We start from the raw sequence: 23,241 nt of genomic DNA, 5'->3' as shown, positions 1-23,241 counted from the left end.
GAGTGTTTGCTTGCATTACATTTAGCGTTGGTGTAAACAGCATGTGTATCAATATAGCCCGAGTGACTGTAGCTTCAGTAGCCTGCATTATGCATGATATGCTAATTAGCCATGTGCTCTTGCTTCTTATGCTTTTAGCTACACCAGCCTGATAAAAGCTTTTCACACAAAGCTTGTGATGGACTGATGAAACCCTGTGTGTACAGACACATTTCAAACATCTCCAAAGTGACATAAACCACTTCTTTGGAAGTGAAAACAGCTACCACGACACTTGAAAACACCCATTATTGTCATTCAATCCAAACTGCTGGCATGCTAGATAGACTACAGTACGCACAGCCTGTCAACGCTGAACTAAAAACTACCCCTGGAAGCTCTAATGGATATTTCCAGGCACTATAGATAATAATATGAACATATTCCTGCTTTTTAACATCACAGTAAGAGGTTGAGATGACATATTTAAATATGTCTGGTTGCCTTTGCTGCCCTAATGGACTTGTTTTTAAAACTATGACTGACAAAGTGTCTCAGATAGAGAGAAATGAAATTGGTGCATGTCATGTCACAGAAAGGAAGTAGAAATATAAAGCTGCATAAAAAAATGGGGGAAATAGAAAACTGAACGCCACCATGCTCTGTTTGTGTTTGCTGTTACGCCTACTTCCACAGAGTTGCTCATATCAAAACAGCTTGGGGTCTATTTCTGTGTGCTGCCTCATAGGCGACCTCTAAGGTGGGTCATGAGAATGCACAGACAGTCTGTGAAACCTGTGAACAATACCTATAAAAACTGACAGTTTTAAAAATCACCAAGGGTGTAAGTAAGGCTCATTGTACTAATGCTGTGAGAAACTAACTGTAACTGTTACCAAAGTTAACATGTTTATCTGCTTCACTCTTGGTGGGTGTGTTGCTGAGGACCAGAGTAAATCAGTGCCAAGTTTGAGGATTTTTGGGTAAGTGGTTCTCATGTTTTGGCTAAAAGCTGCTCTCTGAGCAAAGCTGTGACCGTAGCCTGCTCCACTCTGTGTGCACGGGCCACAAATATATTTACAAGCATGTCTGTTTGGCTCCGTGTGTTAAACTCTAACCTAATTCTAACTTTACCCCTAATATCAGACCTAACCTTCAAAAAACACCTTCCTAACACTTTACTTTACAGTTTGTCTTGTTTTAACTACAATCTATTTCAGTAAATCATTTCACCTTAAAGCTCACGAGCATGCAGATGCTCAGAAGACTGACACTTGTCACTCTTGCAAAGTGTCTTAGAAATAAATCTGCGTGAATGTGCCTTATGCTGAATGAATGAAATCTCACAGATTACAAAACCTACAGTGGATTAAGACAAAGAAAAACACACTGTGTGTAAATAATGATTTAGTTTGATGTCATTACTCAGCAGATCCTGAGGACTTCCAGTACAAGCCTCGTGGTCAAGCTGCTGATGCTGCAGAGTGAATTTTAAACTAACTGAGATTATTTTAGCGCCATTAGTCAGAGTACCTCTGATCACCTATTAGAGGTAAGTCTTTTGTGGATGAGTGATGACAAGCAGGAAAGTTTTTTGCTCTGGAATGCAGTGTGTGATGTTTACCATCAGCTGGGCGGTGTTGACCCCCTCCAGAGGCTGCAGCGTTCATTACAGCCTACATATGAAATTGATGGGTTGCCCACTTGGCTATTCAGAGGATAAAACCACAGTGAACATGGCGAGGCTGCCAGGCACCAAATCCCATAACTGGCTGCAATTACGCCGTCGATCTAAATGGAATTTACCGCCTGCTTTCATTGCTCCAGTTTAGGTTCAAGTTTACAACCGATCAATGCAGGTGCTGCGTTTGAACGGGCTTTCTCAGAAGCAACATTTTCAGGAGCTATTTTCAACTTACTGTAAATGCAATAATTACAACTAGACATCTCGGGTATCATGCTTTTATTGGATCACGTAAAGTAATTTTCCTTTGCTGCTGTGTGTGTGTTTGTGTGATACTCGACTGCAGGATAAAATCAGTTTATGTTGATATTTCCGACCTATTTAGAGCACTCAGGGTGAGATTCCCGTGGACGTATGACCAGATGTTCTCCAAAAATACTGTGATGGACACTACGTGGCTTTTTTGATGACACATCAGTACTAAACGAAAGGTCGAGACAAAACCGACCACAGTGCTGGACTACTGGATCACATTTTTCATTCTTATACTCCGCTGAAAGCAGCAAAAAGAAAAAAAAAACAATTCAGAAGGATGGAACTTTTTAATCAAAGACCGTCTCAACTACTGAAATGTTAAACACAGCTTATTCAAATGTGGGATCAAGGATTATTAAGAATATAAATCATGTATGGGTATTTTCACCCTCTACAGTCTAATTTCTATGCATTCTTTGTGCCAACAAAATTCACTTTTTACAATTTCTTTATATCTCAAGGCAGCAGACTTGCATATATATCTCCGCTTTTTAGTTGCTGGCATTATAACATAGGAGGCAGGCTAAAACGACTCCTTTTACACAAACAGTATCTTTTGTCTGCATTATAATAGCATTTTAGTTTTGGCTCTATCAGCAGGGCAGCTGCTGCCCAGCCACAGACCTCATCACTCAGCGCTGTGCAGAGGCCTCACGCTGAGACGAAGCGGTAGTTATTGGCTGCTTTCACACACATACAGCAGCCCAGCTACTGGCCCCTCTCCAGTGGAGGTCTTCCGCAGGTTAAGCTGTTTACATGCATCTTTGATACCCTCCAAGGAACGCTCCTCGTTGCCACGAGTAAACTAATTAACATAGCATTTCTGCGCGCCAGCATTGTCCCACCCACAGGCTGAAAAAGTATGAAACAAACAAACAACAGTCAAAAGTAACTGTAATAGTGATGCTGGTGTGTGGCGGTGCTGGCACAGAGGGCACAAAAGACAGTGAGAAAGAGGAGCGTGTTTGAATTTGGTTATAACGCAGAGCGGCGGTGCCCAACGCTTTGGCTGACATACCACGATTCGAGGAGCACAAGTGCCTCTCCATCAGTGACACCCACCATGTTCCAAATGTTTTCTCGTGAATGGATTACAAACTGGGCGTCGTTTCAAACGTTCGGTTATATAAAAAGTGATTACAACAATGATTTTATGCAACCCTGACAGTGGAAACTTCGATCATGTAGGACTTACGTATAGAATTGCTGTGCATGACTTTGGATTATGGAATCGAAACGACTACCACCTCGTCACAGACGCTGGATGCTTCAACCATTTATCCTTTTCTTTTAGCTATTCAAGTTACGGTCATGCCACCAGGAGCACATACAATATCGAGCAATCCTTGAAGCCAAGAAGGGGGGAGCCTGGTTATGCTGGTGGTTTCTTCCTGTTTAAAGGGAGTTTTTCTTTCCCACTGTTGCCAAGTGACTGCTTACAGGGGGACTGTTGGGATTTTCGCTCTAATATTTATGGTCTTTACTGTGACTGTTAGGGCTGTGCGATATAACCAAAATCTCATATCTCGATATGAGACATTTATCGTCCAGTCAACGATATGTATCATAAAAATGTTACATTTTCTGTAAATTCTGTGAATCTCGGGCAACTCGATTTGGTTAAAGTGTTTTCAGCTAGGCGTCGTGTACCTGGAGTCGAGTGTTACAGAAGTTGAAACGGCTGCAGTTTTCTTTGAGTATTTATTACACAGCGTGCTGCAGGGAAACGCCTGTTCTAAGGTTTATTTTTTTAGCACCTGACGGCTCTTTTTAGCTTCTCGTCCATAAACACTCTGCATACTATTTCACGTGATTCAGTTTATTTTGAAAAATCTCAATAGGATCTTCAACTTTATTGTGAAAGGTTTATGTGGAAAATAAACAACCGGACAGCGGAGCCACGCGATGGTTTTACCGTCGTTGTTGCTAACAACAACGCTTAAAAACAACTTGTCCGTCCGTAGTGTGGTTATATTAAATATAAGAGAAAGAGAGAACTTTAAGAAATTCTACAGTGACCATCAGAATGATGAAAAAATATTGCTGTAAACAGTTTATTTTGCGACACCACGAAACAAACGATGGCATATGAAACGATAGATGTTTTCATATCGTCATCCGATATATCTCGTTATATCAAACAGACCTAGTGACTGTTGCTGGAAACTGGTGACACATAAATAACACTTGTTTTCTAAGCTTGGGACAAACAGTTCACACCAGGAAGGTTCCTGCAGTTCACTTCACTTTCATTTTATACACAAATCAATTAAAATGCAGTTACAATCATAATTACGCATAAAGCAGTGATTTGTAAAATCCCCAAAAGCCATCCTGAGCTTGTAAACAGGGGTCAAGACATCACGATAAATATCATTTTTATTTTGTATCCTAATACTAACATAAATCTTTAAAAAAAGCACCTTGAAACTCCTAAAGTACAGTATAGAGATCCTAAAACAATACATCCAGACAGAGACACATGGGGAATAACAGTATAAATCCACTGGTGGGTGTATTTTAAATGGAAAGCTATGGAGAATATTTAAAAACCCTGAGTGATGCGGGGTTTTACGAGTGAACATTTTTTTAGTAGCAGCTGTCTTAAGCTCTGAGCGAGATGCTGATTTTTGTAGTGCTCTCTAGCTCGTTCCAAACCTGCATACCTCCAGTCACACTAAAAGTTTGCAATTTTTTTTCTCTTTTGTGTGTTTACATAGCCAACCATTTACACACAGACATTCACAACTATGAAGAATTTTGAATTACCAGTTAATCTAGCCCCACTAACCACATCCCCTTAGACTGTGAAGCCAGAGTTCCTGGAGAACATGCAAACTCCACACTCCAGGACCTTCTTGCTGCGAGGCAACGATGCCAATCACCGTGCTAATCCAAAAACCAGTGAATAGTGGGTTTTAAATTGAAACTTACCGGTCTCTCTCCGAGCTAAGGTAGCAGACGAGGTGACACGCCCAGAGCAGCGGGCCTGCATAAGTGCTGAGCGCTGTTAAGAAGATGGCAGGTGCTTCTATGTAGCTTTCCAGTCCAACGAATCCAACTGAAATGTCGACGGTGGCTATGTTGTTAGAATTCCCCTGCAGGTGCACAAAGAAATCTTCTTCAAATAATTTACATTATATACAGACAAAAATAAGTAAACAAAGAACTGTGGATGTGCTTCAGAGCTCTAAAGAACTGGTGCTTTGCTTTATCATCATTACTGTGAGTTTCTGGCCACTTCCCAGCAGCCCAGTTGTTTGTTTTCCAGTCTCTGGCCAGAGCAGCGCACACAGCTCTCGGTCTGGAGCTGGACTTAGTAGCACTCAGACGACTGTATGCACCAGCAAACACATTTTATTTCTTTATTTGACAAAAAAAAAAAGAAAAACAAAACACAGATTTCTGCCTTATTTAACTTTGCAACCATTTTTGAGCTTCTCTGGAACAAGATAAATATGTCTGCAGTAAACTGAAAATATAAAACTTTTGTTGTACTTTCTTTTCATCTCAGCCTTTAGAAGATATCATCACTGCAATGCAATCAGGATTTATAGCCCCAATCTTCTGGAAGTGCAAAATACAGTTACAAGGACAAAAAGACTTTGTTCAAATTAAAAAATATATATTTATTTATTACAAATAAAAGGGACACAACAAAACTAATTGCTGTTCAAACTTATTAAGATTTATAAAAATCCCCCCAACACCACAGCATTCACACTTTTCCTGTAACTCAAGCCACTGACCTGCCCCTCTGTGCACAACAAGTGATAATAACATTTTAAACGGACGCTGTTTGTTGTGGCAGGTAAAGAAAATGAAGCCCAGATATCAACAGTGTCTCTCCTCTTAAAAGCAAATGTGATGACGGTCCGCAGACAACAACAAGCATCAAGTCAGCATTTGTCTCCCTCTTGTAAGCACATCTCCGATCACAGAGGAGGAAAACACTAACAGCTGGCTCCATTTTAAACAAACAGCAGACACCAGTGAGCAGGTTGGAGACTGCATATGGATATTTTCTGCTTGCTGGAATCCTGCTGCGATCTTTCAAATGTCATTTGGCACCATCAACAAATGTCTCACTTAAGAAAAAAACCAAAAAGAACTGCAAGACGTGTTTTTTTATAGACAAGATTGATTCTCACAAGACAGTGTGGGAGAGTGTGGCTGGACTAATGCGGTTCCTTAATGGAGTCGATATCAAGGAGGAGCAGGCGGCACACTTTCACCCTTTCAAATTAAAAATGCTTACAGCGCGTGGTGAGTAGCGAGGTTTCGATCACCTGAATAAAAAATATGCGCTCTAAGTTGCTCTGTGTATTCAAGCCCACCTTTTAGTTCTGCTCTCTGATGAATCATGTTTTCCACAGAAGCAGAACTTGTCACTGCTCATGCGGCAACATTTGCACAAACTGGCTCATATCTGAAGAGTAAACACCGTCCTTGCTGCCTTGCTGACCATCTGGTTTTGGGGGACAGCGATAAATCCAGAGAAAAATCCGTCACTCCCAGCGATCGAGACAGACGACATCACTTTACTTATTTATTGTAACGCTAGTGATGTCTGCCGCTGATGTTACCTGGAATACTTCCCATAATCCTCTTGTGTTTTCAAGCATTTCAATGCCAAAAGAGATGGACTTTAGAAACAAAAGCTTTCTGCCAAAAATCATAACAAATCTTTGGAAAACACAACAAAGCAACTCTGTTTCTAGACCGTTAATGTGTTACAGTTCAGACTCGGTGCACCGATCCTCTGTACTCACGGATTCGATTTTAATTGGACATAATTTTGGTTATTCTTCACATCAGCGAGCTTAACTTTTATACTGTACGTCGCTGCTTACACTTCCATTATGGTTACAGCTGCGCCGAGAACGTTTTTGCTCAAATGCCTGTAATTACATGCCTCGATGCTTAGATGGGAAAATTGTCTGGTGGCGGTCTATTCCCGAGCCCATCACAGCATTAATGACCCGAGGGGTGATGAGGGTGATTAAATTGTTAACCACGTGGAGGTTCGCTGTTGACAACAATGCACAGTCACTAATCAAATATCTGCGGTAGGTGGAAGTCGAATCAAAAGGCAGGTTTTCCTCTCCAGCCTTTGAGGAAGAGGCATGGTACATCCTCGGGAAGCGGCCGGTCCGGTTGGCCTTCATGGTAGAGCTGGATGAAAGTAATATGATTTATACACAAACACTTCCTCTGCCCAGAACAGCACCTATTACAGTATCTAGCACTTTATCAGTGGCGATAGCTTCCGTAAATGTTGCTACACTCTGTGACAGGGCGTTAAATTAGATGTCTTTTACAATCAAGACACTTGCTGACTGTTTTGTTCTTCACTGTGCTTCCTTTTGTATTTCTGGGAGGTGTGATTTTCGCACAGCGTCACACACACATCTGAATTTCAATACTCAGCACAACAGTCAAAGTTAATTTGGAAAGGTGGGTAAGGTTTCTCAAGAAAACGTGTTTGGTGATACGCTTAAAGGAGACCTATTATGCTTTGTCTTATTTTCTTTTGTATATATAGCGCTCACATTAAACATGACCACAAATTTAGAGGAGGTCAAGCAATCCTTCGATCCAAGATCTCAGGCTTGGGATTGCTCAAGTGCTCTCTTCGTGATCTTAAGTGGGTTAAAAATGCTTGAGCTAACAAACTTGCAGACTACCATTATGGACACTGTAGTCCCACATGTGGCAAACTCTGGGGCTAAAAAACAAACATAAAGCCAACACAGAGGTGCCAAATACTTCTAGTGGACACTTTTGTTGGCTCTAAAAGCAAGTCAATCCCAAAAAACTCCCATTTTAAAAACCTTAGGTAGAACAATGAATGAGATGGTGCAGTAGAACAATTTGGATCTGGCAGGATTTGTGATCCCTGACTAGACTGGGATCCAGGGATTTTTAAACCAGAGGAAACAGGCACATATTGTTCTGGGAGAGACTTTTGGGGCAACGTGCTTGGTTTGTAACAATGTTTAGGCACAAAGTAATCGCATTAATCCAAGAATCCATGTTTTCCCAACAGAGCTTTTCTTTTTTGTCTTTCGGCTGCTCCCTTTAGGGGTCTGCACAGCTGATCATCTACCTCCATTTCACCCTCCCCATAGCATCCACCTCTGTCACATCGACCCTCTGTATGTTCTTCTTCTGCAGGTCTTCCTCTTTCCCTCCTGCCTGGCAGCTCCATCTACAACATCCTTTATCCAGTATATCCACCGTCCCTTCACTGCACACGTCCAATCTGTCTCAGCCTTGCCTCTCTTTACTTTGTCTCCAAACCACCCCCTTGGTACTAATTTCTAATCCTGACCATCTCAGTCATTCCCAAAGTCCTCACACCTCCAGCTCCACCTCCTGCATTTTTGCCAGTGCCACCATCTCCAAACAATACATCACAGCAGGTCTCACTACCATCTTGTAAACCTTTACTTTCACTTGTCACTCTGCTTTAGTCACAAATCACCTCTGACATGCAGCTCCACCCACTCCACCATGCCTGCACCCTCTTCGGCACATCTCTTGTGTCTGTTGCATTAAGCGATTGACCCCAGGTATTTAAATTCCCCCACCTTTACTACCTCTGCTCCTTCATTGCTTCACTGTTACACGTTTCAAAGAAGAAAACCAACAAAACAAAATAAAGAGTTGAATGTTTGAGGAGTTCAAATTCATGCAGATTCTACAAGACTGAATGCAAATTATACTTGTGCAGTATAATTTGATTTAAAAAGAATCAACTTTAACCAGCTTACCTGAAAGTAAAAGAAGGCCTGACCAAACCAGTAGTGCATGATGGTAGTCTGGGCGGCATCATAGTGGAGTTTCTTCCAGATAAACTGAGCCATGAGCGTCTGGATCAACAGGCAGCAGCAGAGAACTGGCAAGTTGTGAGCACGGAAGAGCAGCGAAACCAACAAAACCAAGCCACTGTAAATCTCCCATAATCCCCTGCTCTTCAGTTTGGCATCTGCTGTGATGATCTGGGATCGCAACAGGTCCTTGGTGCCCGAGAAGAGGATCCCCAAAATGAAGACGTAAACAAAGCGAGCTTCCACTGTGCCCCTAAAAAAAGAAAGATCAAACACTGAGTCGTTTGTTGCATGTGCAGGAAGCCTGAACTGAGTTTCCGTTAAACTTCTCATTCATCATTCAAGTAACTGTGGCGAGTGACTCTGGGATGTGTAACTATCCAAGTGTTTAGCAGTTAAAGATCAGGGGTTTGGGGGCAAGAGGAAAGGGAATAACTTAGATCTTATGTTGCAATAGGGTTTTTTTTTAAAGTTCACCACTTTAATTAATTTCATATTCCTGTCTCTTGTTCCACAGGATTCCTCACATTTCTGTGACTCATAACCCTCCCTTCATTCAGTATGCAGTATGTCAATGTAACATTAATTATTAAAGCTATGAGACTTGAAGACAGAACAAATCGCCGCAGGAAAACAGACTTCCTCGCCATCACGGTGTCTGTCGGGGTTCCTGCATCGCTATAATTTGATGCTATTAACATACTTTGAGTACATTTTAAGGTCATGTGACATTTAATCTAAATTGTCCTTGTTCGGTGGAGCACTGCTGCGTGTAAGAAGCAAGCATACTGATGGTTGCTGTTAAACACACTACTCCTGAAATTGGCTTGGTTATTTCATGACAGCTGATTTGTAATGGTAAAACATTTCTCAGGAATAATTTTCATCTTTCTTTTGCCAGTAATGACAAGGAAAAGTCCAAACTCAGAGATGAACTATACGGGTTGCCACAGTTACAAAACTCCTACTACTGTATATCAGGTTGACTTTTTCCCTGGGTCCTCACTGTTGTCATCAGATGATATGTACTGCTGCTTTAAACACACAGATATGTAGCACACAGTGGTATGTGTCTTATTTAAAATCTAATAATGGTGCGATGGTGGTGTGAAGGGCAGACTTTGAACTTTAACCATGGGGTTTAAGGAAAGTATTTCATTAACTGTTTGGAAAATAGAGCCATTTTTATGCACAGTACCTCATTTTCAGAGGCTTAAAAGTATTTGAAGTTTTGACTGACAAGCATTTAATGAAGGGAATGTGTGAGGTGAAGCCTGCTCCCTTCATCTTTCATGACAAATTAAGTAGATAAAAGATCTTGAGTTGATTCCAAGTGTTGAACTTCCATTTGGTAGCTGCAACATTCAATATTATATAATGAAATAAATATGTCAATGCACCAAATAAACTTTATGAGACTTTATGCCATGTCCTTAAAAAGAATGAATGCATTGGTCAGCTCACCAAAAGATTTTGAGTGCAGATTCTTTCCTTGGTTAAGAAAAATCATTCAGTAAATCACAAAATCTAGCCAAAAACACACCAGAGAAGGTAGATGTAAACCACTGGTTACACTCAGGCGATTGAGGCTCAAGAGTTGGGTGTTCGTCTTGCAATCGGAAGGTTGGCGGTTCAAGCTCGGACAGTCTCGGTCGTTGTGTCCTTGGGCAAGACACTTCACCTACTGGTGTTGGCCAGAGGGGCCGATGGTGCGATATGGCAGCCTCGCTTCTGTCAGTCTGCCCCTGGCAGCTGTGGCTACAAATGTAGCTGCCTCCACCAGTGAGTGAATGAATAGTGGAATTGTGAAGCGCTTTGAGGGTCTCAAAAAGCGCTATATAAATGCAATCCATTATTATTATTAAGAAGGCAAGATTAGGGTTTTCCAGAGAAAATGAAAAAATATGGAGAGATCAAACCATCAGTAAACTAGTGTTTATGCTACACTGTCTGCTCAGAGTCTGCAAAATGCTGTAAACCTGATAACCACACTGTAAAAGAACCAGAGTATTTCAAACCAAAGAAATTAGATATTCTTTAAAAGCCAAGTTAGTCATCTGATTACAGCCCAATAGATCAAATTTTTATTTACTGAAGGCAAAACTGAAGGCAGTGAAGCCCACAAACAAGCTGAAGGCAGCTAGAGTAAGGGCCTGACCGAGCATCAGCATTTGGTGAGGTTAATGGGTTCCAGACTGTCATCGACTCCAAAGGTTTTCCATCCAAACATTAAAAATTAATCCTTAACTTACGATACCGTAATCTTAGTGTACTAAGTAGGGCACCTATTACCTCCTAACTGTTAGGCCAATGTCAAAGAAACTTTGCATGAACAACTTCACGCGTATATTGATTGATTTATTATAAATCCCAATTCTTTGGCTTTTTCACATGAATTATGTTCATCTCATCATCGGTTTGCGTTTTTTCATGAGTCACCTTCGATATACATCGCGCACATGTATGTTTAGAGTTATGTTAATTTGTCCAGGTAATTTTGAGCCACTGAAATTGGGGGACTGTGTATAAATGTGTGTAATTCCTAAACAGTTAAAACATTTGAGTCGTTGAATTAAATCTGAAAATCTGCCATTTAATCAATTCTTGATTATCTGTGGTGCACAGAGACAATTCTAGATGACACTTTTTTTATTTTCCATATTTCCCAGGGCCTGAAGTAAAAGTTTAGCCACCCTGTATGGTCAGATTGTTTTATTTTTGACTTGGCGTAACTTTTAGGAAGCTCCTCTTGTACGGTTTTAGGATTGTTTATGGAGCCACGCTTATGTAGTCTAAATGTGGTTGGGATCAGGCTGTGAAGGAAGGACATTTTTTTGACAGATGTTCTGGTTCTTCTGCACTTTTCTGATATTTAACTGAATCTATTCTGTCTCATAAATCAAGGCTTTTTTGATTTACCTTTCTGAATAAAAGCCTACATGCAGTTCTCTCAGACAGTTTTCTTTGTCTCTGATACCTCAACTTGACCTCCACCGTTCCTGTTAAGTACCATTTCTTACTTGTATTATGAACTCAGGAACTTGCTACTTCAAAACAATTTTCTTTCTTTTTGTAGCTTTCTCCAGCTTTGTGGGGATCAAATATTTCAATTTTCAAAGTGCTAAGCAGCTTCAACGAGGAGTCCATGGCTGCTGATTGTTGGGAAATAGCAGAGAAAGTATTAAGAAAGGTAGGAAATTTGTATCGTCTGACCTTTCCTGTTAGACATTGTGAAAAATATATACCACATACTTTGTTTTTGACATTTTCACTCAAAAAAACTTTATACCATGGACAAAATACACAAATCTTTTTCTATTTATCTTCTACTGACAGTCCTCTTTGTCCATTGCTTTGCATGTGGCATTTTCTCCATTTCTATCCTCTCTTTGCACTCATGCTGTACCGGACTGACCCACCACTCTGGGACCTCTCTGTTTTTCTGGCCTAGCTATTAATGCCTCCAGGATATTCACCCTGTTCAAACAAAGGGTTGAAGTATAGAGGCTCCATATGCTGTGCAGAATGCTCCTCGAGACAAATGCGTGATTTGTGAAATGGAGCAACATCACTAAAGCTGACATACATTCTTGTTGTTTTGAGCTTGCACCAGTGTTCTGAAGGAAAATTCTCCAGGTGTTTGTTTTTTAACTTTACTTTCATAAAATGATACTCTGCTAAGAGTATGATGCCACGACATAAAATATAGCATCGAGCATACCGTGTAGTCTTTCTAAAACAAAACACTACACTGCATTAACCTCCTGTTTTCCCGTTTCATTTAGCTAATTATGATATGTTAAAATGGAGAGATTTCACACTTTCTTCCTTCTCTATTCTGATTTTGATCCATGCCACCGTTTTCAGCTTCCCCTCTGTAGCCCTGTGACAGACTGGTGGTCTGGCCAGGGCGCACCCTGCCGCCTGCACCATGACAGCTGGGATCGGCTCCAGCGACCCTGAATTGGATAAGTGGAAGAAGACGAATGGATGGAAGTTTTCATCTTGGCAAAGATATAAGTTGTTTTGTTTAATTCAAGTTAAGTGAAGTCTAGCCTAAGTCTAACAGAAAATAAATACATCTTTCCTCTACATTGTTCCATTATAACTTTCAGCTTACACTCTAACCTCCTCCTGTTTAAAATATTGTCACCACCGGATGCACTCTGTGTCTACGAAATGAGGGTTTTAGTCAGTTTTAACTGTGTATTTTAAAACATAATATTCAAATATAATCATCACTACATTAGGGCCAACATGACAGATACCACATTTGAAACGTGGACTGGTAAAGTGCTCACAGCCTATTCTTGTTTTCCTTTGAAGCTTTAAAAAGAAGTTATGGCTTAGAGAAGGTTCCTTCAGATATTTACAAATAAGGCTCCAGGTAAATGAAATCATTAATGAAGGGATGGCTAAAGCTGAAACGGTGTACTTCCTGACAGCTGAGATAGACTCCAGCCCAACCACGACCCTGAATTAGAAAAGTAGAAGAAGATAAATGGATCAATGGATCAATGGATCTTTTCAGCTCAGCAAAGATATAATGTGTCACTTCAAGTTGAGTTTAATCTATCTAGCCTAAGTGAAATCTAAGAGAAATTATACATGTAATCAATTACATGTATAATTTATTGAGCAATCTAAAATTGTAATCAAAAATGTATCTTGCTGTACTTAAAAAAAGACTAATCTTTCGATATATAACTCAGGTCAGTGTCACTACTGGTAGCATGAGGTGACACCTGGACCCTACAGAGGTTGCACAGGTAATCCAACTCATCTAGGATGGAACATCAATATGTCTCCCAGCACAGCATTAAGGATATTTCAGGAGACAGACAGTTACTGTAGGAGAGCTGGACAGGACCATCAGTAGGACCAGTATCTGCTATGGAGCTCAACTGTCATTTAGCATAAAACAACAGAACTGGGAGAGGCAACACTGGCACTCTGTGATTTTCACAGATGAGAGCAGGTTCAACCTGAGTGCATGTGACAGATGTGAAAGGGAGAAGCCTTGGTGAATGTTAAGCTGCCCGTAACATCATTCAGGATGACGGGTTTGGTGGAAGGTCAGGTTTGCTTTGGGGAGGCATATCTATGGAGGGACACACAGACCTGTATTGGCTAGGCAACGACACCCTGAGTGCCATTAGGTCAGAAATCCTTTGACCCATTATCAGACCCTAACGCCTGTCCGATGGGTCCTGGGTTCCTCCTGCTGCACAATAAAGCCCGACTCATCTGGCGAGAGTCTGCAGGCAGTAACTGGAGAATGAAGGAATTGATGCCACTGACTGGGCCCCAAGTTCACCTAACCTAAATCCAACAGAACACCTCTGGGACATTATGTTTAGCTCCATCTGACGCCGACAGCTTGCACCTCAGACTGTCCAGGAGCTCAGTGATGCACTGGTCATTGGAACACATGATCTAAATATTCATTTAGCTGCCAATTTATCAGATAACTAAGCTAAATTTATCACTGGTGCATTCTCTTGTTCATTGAATCATTGAAGTATTTTCAGCCTAACTTTATTGATATAAATGATTCTGACAAAAAAAAGAAAAAGAAAAAAATCAATCCCATCACAAACCACCACCAAAAAAAAGATTTCCCAGCACATAACACATTTTCCATTAAGGTCGCTCACACCCACACGTGCTTTCAATTACTCTGGCTAATGGGAGCTTTGAGCATGTTGAAATGTAGTGGAGCTGTGAACCAATAAGAAGGTTAATAGGGTAGGTAGTCCTGCCCTGCAGTACGATATAAAACCAACATGAGTGGGGCAGATATCACTGAAGCACAGGCTGTCCACATGAACACTCACCATCCCACCCATTGTCTTATATGTGCTAAACAGTGAGCCTACTAAGTAGCAAGTTCAAATGTTTTGGTCACCACCTTAAAGTACTGATGTTACATAATTGTACCCATGGTTATTTAAGTACGAGTCACATGAACAAACATCGGAACCAAAGCACGACAACTGAGTTCATGAACACAACAGATTTGCTATTTTTCTATAAATCTGTACATCAGTAACTTTAATTTGGCTAAACTGTATCCACCTTCAGTAGTGTAGAAAGGTTTTGAGCCACACATCATTTCTTTTTATTTTGCTTCCAATGATCCAGAATTTCTTGCCTTTTTTAATAGTGACATTAAGAGAATTTTTAGACAACACAGTGTGACAGTCATAATATTGTATTTTTGTACCAACAAGACGATTTCCAAAAGCTATGACCTGAAAACTGGAACATTCCAGGACGGTGTGCGGTGTGTCTTTAAAAAGTCGGAGGAAACTGGACAAGTTGAGGAGAAAAAACACATCAGTGGCAGACCTAAAAACTTATCTATAATAGATGAACAGTATGTGAAAGTTGTCGCCTTAAGATATAAGAAAACCCCGCTACCAGGCTCAGGGAGGGTCAGCCATGTGCCTCGACTGGTTGGAGGGAAAACAGAAGAGAGGAAAAAACGAGCTCTTAGAGGGACTAAAAACAAAAAGTAAACTACAGGAGAGCGAAGGCAAAAGTTCAGAAACATGCAGTAGCAGCACACACGGCACATGAGGAATGAAAAGATGAAAAAGAAGGAGAAATGATCATTGCCTCAGCCGCGGCCTGAGCCTATAGCATGACTAGAGGAGTGTTCACCTGATCCAACCCCACGTAAGCGAGGGACTTATATCACTAACAGGCCAACTGAAGTCTCAAATACAGCTCTGGTAGGTGTTCATTTACTATTTTGGGGTGATTTTTTTGTCCTGCTGCTCAGGGAGAGGAGAAAATGACACCCTGCATGACTATTGAGACATCTGAGGAGGCACTCCCAAGGCACTCTCAACAGGTAAGAAAACCATATTAGCTCCACATCTGAGGCTTCTGTTTGTTCTTTCTACAACACAGAGGCGGACTGCAGGGCTTATATCTGATGGTTTTGGCAGATGGATGTAGTGTGCAGCTTCTTTTGGTGTGTCACATTGTGATGGCATCAGCCACACAGGGGTAAATTAGTCCATTTTTCACTTTATTAGTTTGCTTTGCAGTTTTCTTCATTAATATAATTCATTAATCATTTGGTTAAACCTAACACTGATATTATGAGGCGCGCACATAGTAACATTGTGTGGTTTTTCTAAAATGTTTTGTTATATTAATTATGTTTCTCTTTCTTTGAGTTACCTGGGTTTGGGCGGTGGCTGTTTCCTGTCTGGGCAAAAGGCGTGGCTGAGGACTCTGGGAACAAAATGCCTGCTCAGCAGGACCAACCATGGGCTTACCAGGAGCAGGGGTGTTTTAGGTTTAGTTAGGCTATTCTGTGCTTAGTTAATATTAGTGTGTTTTTGTTTCCCCCCCCTATTGTGTGTAAATGGTTTGGCCAAATCATTATAAAAGCTACCCTCATGTGTCTTTGTAATTAGGTCAGTTTGTGAGTTAAGTTGTGTCTCATTTTGTTTTGTTTAAGTTTCTGGAAATTTCTTTTCGTAGAGTTATATTTAGTTTACCTCCTTTATGGGCCTGCTAAGTATGGTTTTTGAATTTTGTTAATTTTGGACTTTTTGAGGGTTAAAATAAAGAAAACCCTTTTTGAAGATATTTTTTTGCCTGTGTCTTCTTTGCTTTGGCTGCTTGGTCCCTCACACACATGAATATATTATAGTCATCTCATATCATGAAGGGTGAGATTTTGAACTGCTGGCACTATATATGGTTACTTCAAATAGACCTACAGTCTGTGCAAACTCACACTGCTTACCAGAGGCAACCCAAGTGAAGCACAGGCTGTGCGTATGTGCTTTTTATATAGCAAAATGAAAACACCACATTTAGAGTTCTGTAACTTTCAAGCAAAAGTCTACAAGGTCTGTTGCTAACTAGCCTGAAAACAAACCGCAAGCATGGCTTATTTGTCATTTTTATCCAACATTTTTTGTAGCTTGTCTCTTTAAGTTTACAAAAAAGGAGGTTCCCCTGAACGCGAGCATGATCAGCGAGATTCAAAGCCAGACGAGGCCAGTAATGCATGCCCTGTGGTGCACGACGGTGAGTCTGGATCTAAAGTCTGAAGCTACCGCAAGGTTAAAAACAGGTTTCCACAAGCTCTTCTTCTTCTTCTCCTTCTTCTTCTAAAAGGCTTACTCCACAAAAAAGCCTTTTCAAGTTATCAATAATTTATATACTGAAAAAGTCCCAAATTGAAGCTTTAAAGGAAAAGTGCTTTCGATTACGAAGGCAATTACATTTAGTCTAATTTCCATTTCAGGCATTCAGCATTTTCTCTTATCCAGAGAGACTTAAATGAAAAGATTTTCCCACTCACATCTGCTCTTTAATTAACTTACATTTATTAATATTTGCCCTAAAACAAGGACTAAGTAAATTAGCCTCATACAACAAAAACAGGCAACAAAGAGTGGACAGAACTGTGACGCGAGTTGTTTTTTCTTCTACCCATTTCATAATAGATGAAGGAGAAATAAAGAGTATTAGGAGGTAATGAAGTTAAGAAAGCCACTGAATATTAAGGCAGTTACAGCCAGAGGGAAACTGAGACTTCATTTTGTTCTCTGCAAACATGTGAAGATTAACAGTCATTAGGATGACGGTGCCTTGAATATTCTCTCCTCTGGACCTTTTTGACATCAGATATCTTGAAAAGCACAGATGGAACTAAACACATTCATGACTCAGTTTCATGAAGTCTCCCAGTAAGCTGTGCTAACAATACCAGGAACTTCTATGGCTGAAAGGCAGCCTTATTAATGCGATCAAATCCATCTGTATTTTTCTTTGACAAGCCAAAATGGCTGTTGTGAATGAGATCCATTCGCCTCCAAACAGCTGTATAATTTTCAGAATAATATCCACCATTTTTGCTTCTGATGATATTTCCAAACTGCAACAGCAGCTCAAAAAGCTCTTTGCACATTTAGAGAATCTCCTGCTGACAAGCACGGGTGTCTTCAGTTGAAGGCAATCGCTCAGTAAATGAACGTTTCTTTTGCAGCAGGATGCAGTCAAAGCCGCAAAAGTACGACAGGATAATAGTTGACCCTGAAGGAGCTGAGCAGGTATTGGACATGTATTATTAATCAGGTTTTATGGAAACCTGTTCCAACAGAAGAAAGGAGCAGGGTAATATGCCCCATACAGCACTATTCCTTATTATTCACAACTCCCTTAACAATATGCCAGGCATTGTATTCATTATTATTTTATGCACAGGAAAAGTGGAAAATCCTGGCCTGGATTTGATTTTACACGGGGACAGGGATGGATGTGAGCTGCCGGGTTGGCATAATAATATCTAGCGTGGATGACAAACCTTTCATTCTGATGTACAGATGCAGGAAAATGTTTGTGAGCTCTCTGGAATTACCAGGATTTCTAAACTGATTAGAAAACAAGGCCTGATTTTCATTTAAGCCACAAAATTATAGATAAACACGATCTGACCAAACTAATGTTAAACAAATAGTGCAGAATCTTGGCAGAAGCTCTTTTAGCAGCAACAACTTTGATCCCAGAGACTGCTTGGGGAGACCTGCAAAACCACGAGGGGGAATTCTGGCCCAGTCCTCCCCACGAAACTGTTTCAGTTCACCAGTAACTCTGGGAGGTGTTGACTGAACATTCCAGGTCATGCTAACCATCTCAACTGAGAAAAGGTCAGCAGACTGAGCTGCTTATTCTAAAGCTGATGTAGAATTCTGCAGTAAATCTATGTTGTAACTTGTGAACTAACTGGAACCCCCTTTTAACACTACGCTGTAACCTTCCAAGTGCATGCATTAAAGCTGAGATCAGATCTTATATTGGTGTACTGTGTTTTTTTTAACACGCATTTCAATCAAAGTGGTGTTCATTTTTACCAGAAATGCCAAATTCTGCATCATCGTGCTACAGAACATTGCAACACATGTGTTGCACAACTTGAGGTGGTCTGAATTTGTTTATGAATCTATAAGCGTTCTGATTATAGACTCTCATGTCTACATAAAGCCTTTTGTTTCCCTTTCTAGCTTCTAGCTCCTTAATGTTCCTGCTGTGGTGCTGTGAAAGTTTCTGTGTTCAAGGCACGGCTCTCCCCAATCAATCTTTCTAAAGAAGAGCAGACTTTGTCAGTAGCAAGACACTGTATGCCTTTATTTAGCGGGAGAGGCATCTTTACAACCCACGCTTTCAATCTCATCTCCTTAATTGGAATATGTGATTCTAACTAGCTTTTGGTCCCACTCTCCTTTACAATGTCCCTTCACTTCATTGAGAATTGTGGACATTTATTGATGCACAGCTGTCTCTCACCACAGCATTTCAATCAGTTGACTTTGACTGGACCAAAGCAGCAACTCAGTTCATTTGCTTTTCAGCAAGTCTGTTGTAGATTTGCTACTTTGGCTGATAGAAAGATAGCTTCAACGTTCTCCTGAACTCCTAATTGTTTTGGTATCTAGAGCAAATTTATGATATCGGTATCGGACATAAAAAAGTGGTATCGTGCCATCTCTCGTATCTACAGCACATGAACAGTATGTGAAAGTCATGTCCTTGAGAAACAGGAAAATCCAGCAAGAACCTGACACAATACCTGAGAGATGGAAAGCTGTCACCTAACTACAACCACCTACAAAACACAGTGGAGGGTATGTCATGGTTTCAACCTTGTGGTGTTAAAGATCTTGTCAAAATTAATTAATTCAGAAAATTACAGATTATATTTTCTGCGTTCATCTACGACGCAATACCATTTTTAAAGCATCTGATTGGCAACAGCTTGACTTTTCAGCATGACAATGATCCCAGACGCACTGACAATGCAGTAAAAACATACCTGGATTGAAAAACACACAATGGAACGGATTGGCCTCCCCAGAGTCCAGACCTCAACATTGCTGAGGCAGTGTGGAATCATCTTTTCAGAGAACAGAACAAAAGGCAGAAACATCCAAAGAAGAGCTTTGAATGCCCTTCAAAAGAATCCTGGAGACCTTTTAAAGAAATTGGAAGAAAACTTGCCCAATAAAGTTCAGGCTGTGCTTAAAAAATATCAAATTTCGCATTTCTAACAATTGAAAAAAACAAAAACAAAAAACTTTTCTATGTATGTTTGCACTTGTTTCAATAGATCACTGAACCAATTTCCAATTGTCTGCTCCCCCCCCAAAAGAAAAAGTGGCTCAAAATTTTTGCACAGTGGTGCATGTTTCTGCTTATTAGTCACTATTTACATGATGCTCATGTGGAGGATATCATACCACTGTGGTTTACACCATGTAATCAGGATGGAAAGCGCACGAGACACGGTTCTCCCTCTGAAACCTGCATAGACGACTGCAGGGCCACATGACTCTGACACAATAACCATCTTCCTGAACCGAGAGGCACAAGAAAGTCTGAATACTGAAAGGCATCTTGTTTGTTCTGACATTTTCAAGGCAGACTGCACAAACTATCCTTGTTGTCTGAGCAATAAAGGCTCTATGTAATGTTTATATAATTTCCGTAACTGCAGGCCCTTCAAAAAGTGTCTGCAGTGATTTTAAGAGTACCCTGATTATAGCATGTCATGCACAGCTTTTTGGTTGAAGACATGAATGAGGCTGATTTTAATCATCAGATTCTTTAACTTTCCCAACTGTCATGGCATGAATCTCAGAAGGCATTATGCCATCCACAGTTTCCATCCAAACGTAAAGACATGCAGCCAAAGCACAAAGTGCAGCAACAGTAAACAGGACTCCTGCAGCCCTTCATATCCCTGCTCTCTCATCTTTTTTGTAACTCGATTTACAGTGGTCCGTAATAGATATGAATAAAGTTGTGGTTTTATAATAGAAACAGCCTGACAGACAGTTTAAGATGCAGTATAGAATCCTTGACATGATAACACTGTTTATCATGTTGCTGTTTGGTGGTGGATACATGCAAAGGATCATGGAACTGCAGTCAAAGAATTTTTGTTCCAGATTACAGCCAGTGAAATTGTAAAGTCATTAGTATTGACAACCCATGCTATCAGTCCTCCTCAGATATAATGTTATTTTGTAGTGAATCATTTATAAAAGTCTGCCATTTGCCTTCTGGCATGCATTAACTCAGACCACTAAACAAATGCAAAGCTTGGAAGAGGAAGCTTGCTCTTATTACAGAACAATAACACAGAATATCCCAAAGTTGTGTTCAGCTGCGTCTTCCAGAGGAAGACATTCATCACAAAGAACAATGCTAAGAGTGCATTTTGTTACTTCTTTTTTGTTGTTGTAGAGATTACTTTTGGATTTGAGAACTACACCAGTAAACAGAATGAGCACTTGAATCTTCACAGAAACAGGGAGATGTCCATTCATAGGCAAGTAAGCATTTATTAGAGCAGATAGAGCAATACTGTTGCCTTATTCTAGTTGGTTTTGTCAGATGGGTTGAAAACTGCATTACTAACATACAGATGTGCTTTGGTATTACTTTCATAAAGACATTACATATAATGTATTTCAACATAATTTTTTAAAAGATATTCCTCAAAACCAGTTTCTCTCAGAGATTCTTCACTGGAAATGTTTATTTCAAGGCATTCAAAATAATATTTTTTGTCTTAGTATCTGCTCTTCTCATTGGTCTTAAAGGGATGGGGCTCAACTGGTATCTACCATAGACTGTACAGAAAAGATGGCTCTAGCTTCAGGAAAAAAAGAGAAGACAGTGTAGAAAATCTTACAACTGCATTCTTTCAAGTGTCCAGCAGGGGGCGACTTCTGTAGTAGCAATAAGAAGTCACACCGTATGGAAATCAACAGGATGAAGGCCAGCAGCTCCCTTCATCAATAACCTCAGGAAATATTTTTATGAGTTTATGGCCTCAACTGCTAGTTTCAGGTCTTACTTAAAACAACATGACGTTAAGTTTTTTTAAATGAAGACGCCATTTAGTCAAAAAGTAGGATAAAGCAAGGTACCCTGTGGTTCCCTGTGACTGATAGTCACTAGCTGTACTTGAAGAGAGCAATGTCCTCAGTTTCCCAATCAGTTCTGCCCACTGGGCCAAATTTACTAAACAGGGCAAAATATCGTGTGAGTGCAATCCCCTAAATAGCGCTCTTAAGTGTGGTTAGTTTTACAAAAGTTGCTGTTTTCTAAAAAACTGGCACAGTCAGTTCATTCCAACATCAAGCACAAAGAATAAGCCATGCTTTTAATCAGAATTACATTTTGGCATAATTAGCAGTAAACTACACGTCTACTGCTAACTGAAAACTTCATGTTTGTGTGCTGGATTTGACCTTCTACACGCAATATTGTCACTTTGTAAAAACGAAGTCAAATTGCATAAAAGCTCATCAGGAAATGACTCTATGACCAGTCTGGTCATCTTTATTAAAAACATAATATTTACTTTTCTAAATTACGGTTTCGATTAGAGTCAAAAAGAAGTGCAGTACGTGTCACAACTGTGAATGAAAAGTAATTAGCCAATAAAGCAAGCAAGCAATTTATTTATATAGCACTTTCCAAACAACATTCAGCTGAAAACAAAGTGCTGTACACATGACATCACAAATAACAAAGTGAAATAGTATATGTAAAAAAAAAAAAAAAAAAAAAAAAAAATTAAACAACAATTAAAAAAAAAAAAAAAAGCTAATTTAATTAGACTAAACGCACAAAGCCCATTGAGTTTGGTCAGATTTAGCCCATGTCTGTTTGCAAAAACCCCAAAACCTTTGATGACAGATAAAATGCTCAGCTTGATGCTTCAAAGCGGGACTTGACTAGCAAATTTCAAAGCAATGGCTACATCCATCTATTACATACAGTCTATGCTCCCCACTCAGTGAACTGAGACTAAGGAATTAAAACCCTTTTCTATAATCAACAATTTTAGCAGTTACACAAGAAAAATGTGGCAGGCTGACTGTGATGAATCCAGCTCTGTATTCTCCATTCACCAAAACAGTTAAATGCTTTATATGAATCAAAAGGACTTCTTATTGGATTATTTACTCATGTTTCCAGGCCACTGTCACTCAAATCTGATCAAATCACACCGACCTCACCCTGAAGAAGCAAAACCTCCCCATATTAAACTCCTTAGCAATAATATTATCAGAGTTCCCCCCAACCTTTGACTTTGATTGTTCTATATTTAGTAATGAATATTTAACGTGAGTGAAAGAAAAGATGTCTCATTTCAAACTATGTTTTTTAGGGGTGTTAAATCCTTTGGGAAACCTTCACATTGCTTGATGAGGAGGTGCAATCCAATCAATTTCATCTTCTTATCTGCTGGATTTTTTTAAAAAAAGGTTAATAGTAGTAACAGTGGACAGAAAATAGTCGCTTGTCAAGCTGCAGAGCTGCCTGGATTTCATGTTACCTTGGAAACAAGCACTGGCGCTCCAGCAAGTGAATAAGAAAAGGTAA

General features: G+C 40.1%; 1 protein-coding gene across 1 annotated transcript in view; it reads right to left on the bottom strand.

Annotated features, from left to right (window-relative positions):
• The window catches only part of pigg (phosphatidylinositol glycan anchor biosynthesis class G (EMM blood group)), an 87,207-nt gene that overhangs the window by 8,659 nt on the left and 55,307 nt on the right, over positions 1 to 23,241 (bottom strand). Inside the window, exons 11-12 of the mRNA XM_006781851.3 lie at positions 8,755 to 9,064; positions 4,913 to 5,076 (exon numbers count right to left, since the gene is read on the bottom strand). Of these exons, the coding sequence (XP_006781914.1) occupies positions 4,913 to 5,076; positions 8,755 to 9,064 (474 nt within the window). The remainder of the gene's footprint in view (positions 1 to 4,912; positions 5,077 to 8,754; positions 9,065 to 23,241) is intronic.

This window comes from Neolamprologus brichardi, chromosome 2 (genome assembly GCF_056152115.1).
Source record: "Neolamprologus brichardi isolate AB-2024 chromosome 2, ASM5615211v1, whole genome shotgun sequence".
NCBI classification, from domain to species: Eukaryota; Metazoa; Chordata; class Actinopteri; order Cichliformes; family Cichlidae; genus Neolamprologus; species Neolamprologus brichardi.
Note: the sequence above shows the minus strand (reverse complement) of the source record. Positions and strands in the feature narration are given on the sequence as shown.